The 6,518-nt window shown below is 39.1% G+C and overlaps 1 protein-coding gene across 1 annotated transcript; it reads left to right on the forward strand.

The window, feature by feature from the left end:
• Nucleotides 1-536: 536 nt before the first annotated feature.
• On the forward strand, nucleotides 537-4,588 carry LOC139734117 (epimerase family protein SDR39U1-like; the record flags this gene model as incomplete). The annotated part of the gene is made up of 5 exons (XM_071644933.1): nucleotides 537-643; nucleotides 1,873-1,955; nucleotides 2,717-2,838; nucleotides 3,543-3,707; nucleotides 4,179-4,588. Coding segments are annotated over 5 exons (887 nt in total), but the record flags the coding sequence as incomplete, so codon positions are not given.
• Between the last annotated feature and the right edge of the window lie 1,930 nt (nucleotides 4,589-6,518).

The following is a 6,518-nucleotide window of genomic DNA, read 5'->3' on the forward strand; positions in this document are numbered from 1 at the left end:
TGTTTCTACCTTTTCTTTCATACCATGAATGTGTCTGCTTCAGAGCTCATTGATTAGACTTTCATATGATAAAATGCAACCAGTTCATGCCTCCCACACCTCACATCGTGTTACTGTCTATGAGGCAATTTGTTTGTCACAAAACAAACAAAGCAAAAAAAAAAGAAAGATTTGTTACTGAAGATTTCATGACATTAATCATTTCATACAGTTTATTCAAACAATAAATTGTGATGATTGGAGTATACTGTAAAACACAATACATTCGCGGCGTGAAAATTTTGCGAATTGGAGCCGACAGCCTTTCTCCCAACATGAAAATTTCGCGAATTGCCACTGGCATCCAATTATGCATATTGTGTAGGCAAGATTTTTCGCGTGCATTTTAATTTCGCGAATTTTGGCCGTCGTGAAATTCGCGAAATTAAAATGCATGTGAACATTCCTCGTTTTACAGTATTATAATTTACATTTTCTTGACCATAGGAAAATGTACATTTTGTATTTTAACCACCCATGTTTTTCTGATTGTCCAGGTGGGGGAACTGGGTTTGTTGGAAAAGCCCTGAGACAGCAACTTGAGGCCAAAGGTCACTCAGCCATTCTTGTATCCAGGAGTTCAGGCAGGAACAAAGTTACATGGGTAAGATGATGTAAGAATGGCCGCTTTCATGTAATACTTTTTTTGTATGATACTATTTGCAGAGGACAAACCTGATGGTAGTTCATCACTTTACGTTGATGCAATTCGGTACAGTCTGTGTATTATGCTCCCATCACATTTTGTGGTTCTGAACTGTATATCATCGGCTGAGAATGATACTCGATAGGGGTGTTGTTAACAGTGGCGGATCCAGAGGTGGACGCACTGGGCATGTGCCCCCTCTTTATTTCTTGCTAAAACAAAAGAAATAAAAAAAAAATGGGGATGCGTGCGCCCCCTCCCCCCCCCCCCCCCCCTTTTAATTTTGTAACGAAGCCTCCCCTTTACAGAATTCCTGGATCAGCCCCTGGTTAAGTTGCCACTAAAGCTATAGTTTTCAAAGAATAATCATGTATATGACTTCTCATGTTTGTTTGCGGTGTAACAAACTATTCTAAACAGTAAGAAAGAATGTGAGATATGAGAGACAGACAGACAGACAGACAGACAAAAAGGGCAAATATGAAGGAAGGCAACAAATCAATGTGGGGAATTCCATACCATGCATCATAAGAGAAATGGTGTTGCCATAAGGCGTTTTCACATCAGCCCGATGTTTCGAAATAGCGCGCTATTTTGCCGACTATCTTCTGCGAAAAATATCTCGAGCTTGGATTTTTATCGGGCTGATGTGAAAACGCCTATAGTCACTTGACTCTGTAGCCAAAACTTTCTTGTGAAGCTTTGTTCTCACACAACATGCAGTAAACATCAAAGTTTGTTTGGTTCTTTCTTTTTTTATCTTGAAAATAGCTTGCCAACCCCATGTGTAGTTTATAAAAAAAAAATGTCAGGTCATTATTCATTCATTCAATCAGTTCGGTTTCATTATTCTTACTCATCAAAAAGACTGAAGACTAATGATGTGAGTTTACATAAAAATGATGCAGTTTCCAGAGCAGAGTTGGTCAGTGCAGTATAACTCAAGTCCAAAACCCACTGGTGATCTACCATGCAGACAGCCTCCCAACATGTAAAGATATCTTTTTCTTCTTTTTTTTGTTGATGTTCTCAAATAATATTCTCTAATGATTCCTGCTCTTTGGTAAGTCTTTTGTTGATAATGATGGTGAAAATTTTATTTATGCTACTGGGAAGAAAAAATGAATGGTAAACAGAAGACAGTGCCTTAACTTTCATTTCACTTTTCCTTGAATTGAATGTTTCAGGATGAAATCAGGCAAGATGGATTACCAGAATGTCATGCAGTTGTCAACTTGGCAGGAGAAAATATTCTCAACCCAGCGAAGAGGTATGGTAAACATTGCATGCCTGGAGATTACAGTGCACTCCCATTATAACAAACACGTTTATGACGAAATTCTGGTTACAACGAAGTCAAAATTGAGGCCGCAACATTATCCACTCTATGTATTTTTATTATTTATTTGTTCGGTTATATAATGAAATTTCGATATAATGAAAGAAAACTGCCATTCCCGAAGGCGTTGTTATAATGGGAGTCCACTGTACTACCTGAGCAAGCTGGTATATCACAGACTATTTCTGGTAGGTCTGAGTAGTTGTCTTCTCTTTGAAGGAAAAGGTGTAAGTATGGAACTAGCCATACTTCAAGCTCTTTTAAGATATGAATGGGAAGTATATGTGGAGGCAGAGGTGAATATGTTTCCAGGCTGCCACTGTTGGTATATCAGTGCTATTTTCTATCACTGTATTTCACTTCGTACATTTCTAGAGAGATCAGGGCCCTGTTTCATGAAAAGATAAAATCGATTTTAAATTTCCCTAACACACAGGCTGCCATAGACTTATCATCAGAAATCAACTTTATAATCAATTTTAACTCTTCATAAAACAGGGCCCTGATCACTGATAATTTCCAGGTGATGAAGTCAAAATGTTTCAAACTTGTGTTTGCCATTCTGTGATATCGGAGAGACAGTTATGCTTCCGAAAGTGTAATGGAAGGGTTTGGTCTATCACTAGATTCATAAAGTCCACAGTGATAGCACAAGTGAGTCTTGACTCAGATTGTTTACTTTGGCTTTACAGGTGGACTGATGAATTCAAAAAGTTGGTGTGGGACAGCAGAGTAGGCACAACAGGCCTCCTGGCGGAAGCCATCTCAAATTCTGAGAAGCCACCCGGCGTCTTCGTAGGAATGTCAGGAATAGGTAAGTCATCTTCAGTAGCAAATGAAGCAAGTAAACATGTAACCCAACTTGTACATTTTGATGGGAGTTTAAATGGTGACATTTTTTTCGTCTTTATTTATGGGATTTTCCTTTTCCAGAGTATGTATCATCAGTAACAGGAGCACCTACAAGTTCGAGGCCATCTGATTATGACCCTACAAAACATAAGTGTTTTTGTGTGTTTTGTATGCATGTCAGATCGTGTCCTCAAAAGAATGTGTGAATCAAATATGTTGGACATCTGTCTGGTCAGAAAACTGTTAATGTGTGTTTTGAATGATGATTGTAAAATAAATGTCTTTTGTTGTCATGTTCATTCATTTTATAGAGTTGACAACTTTAGATATCTGCTGTGGATATATATGTAGATATATTCTATGCCACAATATGACTAGTAGGTTTCCTGCCTGGGATGGAACCAATAACTAGGGGTTCATGAAGGATGATGACATCATGAAAAGAAAAAAAAAATGACTTTTAGGTTTGTCAGTTTACAAGACTTTGTCAGAGACACAGGTGTATACAGTGGTGTGATGATCATCAATATGTGTATTTTTTATGATTATGTAAATATTACAAATGCCAAAAGAAATGCCTTGTCAGTGCAAGGGAGCGGGCACCAACTCCGTACCGATATACTAGTATTTCACACTGCTGAAAAGATATCGACTTTCTCCTCCAAGGTTACTATCCGCCATCAACCACTGCTGAGTACACCGAAGAGAGCAGTGTGACTGACCAGGACTACCTCGGGAAGTTGTGTGTCGAGTGGGAGAAGGCAATGGATGGTGCAGGGTCAAAGGTCGATGGTCAAGGTCCAGAGGTCAGGAAGGTGGTGGTAAGGACAGGTAAGGTTGATCTCAAGGATAAGCCGCTGTATAATGATATTATGTCTTATTTGTTTTAAGTCTGATGAGTTTGTAATGTGGGACCTGGATCTGCAAGTAGTTCATTTATGTACTTCCTTGAAAATCATATAATGACCTGTTAAACATGATGGCAGTCCTACATTAAGAAAGACTGAAAACTGAAAAACTTAGACAGTCATTTTTCACATTGTACCTGTGGTGTGTAACTGCATAGTCTACATTTATTTCTCAGAAATTTCATAATTCTAGACTGTGTATTGGTAAATAGAAAACAAATGAATCTTCATTACACAGGAACAGCATGAAGCTGAAAGATCAAGTCGACACTATCGTGTTTGCATTACTCCTGAACATGGTTCCTCTTTATCATTGTACATTGTGTAGTAATGGAAGAGAAAAATGGTGCAAGTTTTGTGTTGAAGGTTTTTCTTTTTTGCTATCGCATGACAGCTGTTGTCCTTGGTAAGGGTGGGGGTGCGATACAACAGATGCAGTGGCCGTTCTACTTTGGTGTCGGAGGCATCATCGGCTCCGGCAAACAGATCTTCCCGTGGATCCACATCGACGACATCGCTGGAATCTTCGTCCATGCCATCGAGAACGAAGGCGTGAATGGAGTCCTCAATGGGATCTCGCCTCACCCAATCAGCAACCACACCTTCACCAAAGCCATGGGCGCGGCCCTGTGGCGCCCCACACTCTTCCCTCTCCCAGGGTTCATGGTGAGGACGGTGTTTGGGGAGGACCGGGCAGTCATGCTGCTACAGGGTCAGAGAGCGTTGCCAAAGAAGACCCTAGAGAGTGGCTACACATTCAAGTATCCAGAAATTGATTCTGCTCTCAAAGAAATTTTCTCATGAATGTACATGTGCTTTAGTAGCATTATGCACAATTTCTTTTAGTATTCCTTCACTTGTAAATTTACTGTGAATCTGTGATTGTTATCTGCAAAGGAAAACTAAGTGGTAGGACAGTTTCCAAGGATAATGTGCTACCCTTACACATAACTCTTGTGGTCAGCTACAGAGGTATCTATTTTTTTTTAATGCGTCCGTTAACGAAGTGGCCGGAGGCATTATGTTTTCGGGTCGTCCGTCCGTCCGTCCGTACGTACGTCCCGTTTTGTTTTTGTCGATATCTCAAGAACCGTGAGGTGGTTTTGCATCAAACTTGGTATGAGTGTATATCCTGGGGGATGATACTTTGTTTGGATTTTAGGGTCACAGGGTCAAAGGTCAAAGGTCACAGGTTATTTTGTGAAAAAAAGGTTGAAATTTCATGTTTTTCTTCATATCTCGCAAATGGTTCAAGGTATCTTCATGGAACTTAGTATATATGCATGTACGGATGGGAAGTTGGGGGTCATGGGTCAAAGGTCAGTTGTCAAAGGTCAAGGTGAACTCCTCAAAATATCACTACTTTCCTTATATTTATGCAATGCCTGAAGGATTTTTTTTTCAACTTGATGTATGCATGTATAACCCGATATATATTCTGTGGGAAGTTTTTTGCCAAAAGGTCAAAGGTCAAAAGGTCAAAGGTCAAGTGAAAGTGCTAAATTGCAAGGTATTATCATGAAACTTACATATTTATGCATGTTCTACCTAACAGTGATTCTCTTTGGAACTGTGAGGTCAAAGGTCAAAGGCCAGGTTTAGATAATACTATTTTACCATTTGATACTGAAATTATACTTTTTCTCAATACCTTGAAAATTACTCAATGCATAAACTTATAAAAGGGTCAAAAGTCGAGTAAAAATCATCACTTCCCCCAAATACCTGCACTCTGACGTTTTAATCATTCATCCAATTGAACCTAGTTCTAGGGAAGTGAACATTCAGCACATTTGTGGCAAATCTGTCATTTTAATATTTTGCCAATTGTGTGAAACTGTCATCACACATTGTCAAGACATTGTACTATAGACCTATTAGGAGAACCATGCATTATGGCGGAGGCATACACCAGTCGCCGTAGCGACATTTCTGGTTTTCCCCTTCCGCAAGGTACAACCATGAGCCGACTTTGACTTAAGAGAGTTTGGGATTTGGAATGCAGTGTGCACCAGCTGGATATTTGGTGAGATGAAACCCTAACCCCTCCACATCAAAAATCATGTGTAAGGAGCAAGTAATACAGTGAATTATAATAAAGTGATTAAATGGTGGCCAGTTACAAATTCCCAGAATGACATCAAAGTATAGGAAAGTGAATCATTTTTGTCTCTAGGAACTTTGAGCTGCAACCACTACCATTAATTTTCTAGATGTCTGCTATGGGCCTAGAACTCCTATTTCGTATGGTGCAACTTAGCAGCAGTATGTGATTTTTTTCGTTTATTTTTGAAGTAACACCAATGCTAACTGACGACCTGCATGCACTCAGCACAAATTGGAAGTGTACAGGGTACAAAGCTGTGTAGAAGGCAGTTTATAATGAATGGAGCATGTTACAATGATATTTGCAAAGGTCAAAGTTAAAGATTCATGTGTTCTAAAGACACAGTACACTGTACTTTGAAATTACTGAGGGCAGCGTGTTGGCAGAAGTGCCTGTGCATGGAAAAATTTGAAATGGACTACTATATGTCCTACGTTTATATTATTTATAAAGTGTGAGCACAATTCTTTTTCCTACTTAACAAAACAAACAAATAAAAGAATGCAATGAAAATGTGTCCTAGCCAACACTTCCATCATGAGAAGTGTCTTTGATATGAGATTTCACAGTATTAGGTGTTCATGCATATGTTTTACTGTAAGACTAAAAATGCATGATGATCTTTTC

Source organism: Diadema antillarum, unplaced genomic scaffold (genome assembly GCF_040938485.1).
Source record: "Diadema antillarum isolate AM-2024a unplaced genomic scaffold, OU_Dant_1.0 seq00000511_RagTag, whole genome shotgun sequence".
In the NCBI taxonomy this organism is placed as follows: Eukaryota; Metazoa; Echinodermata; class Echinoidea; order Diadematoida; family Diadematidae; genus Diadema; species Diadema antillarum.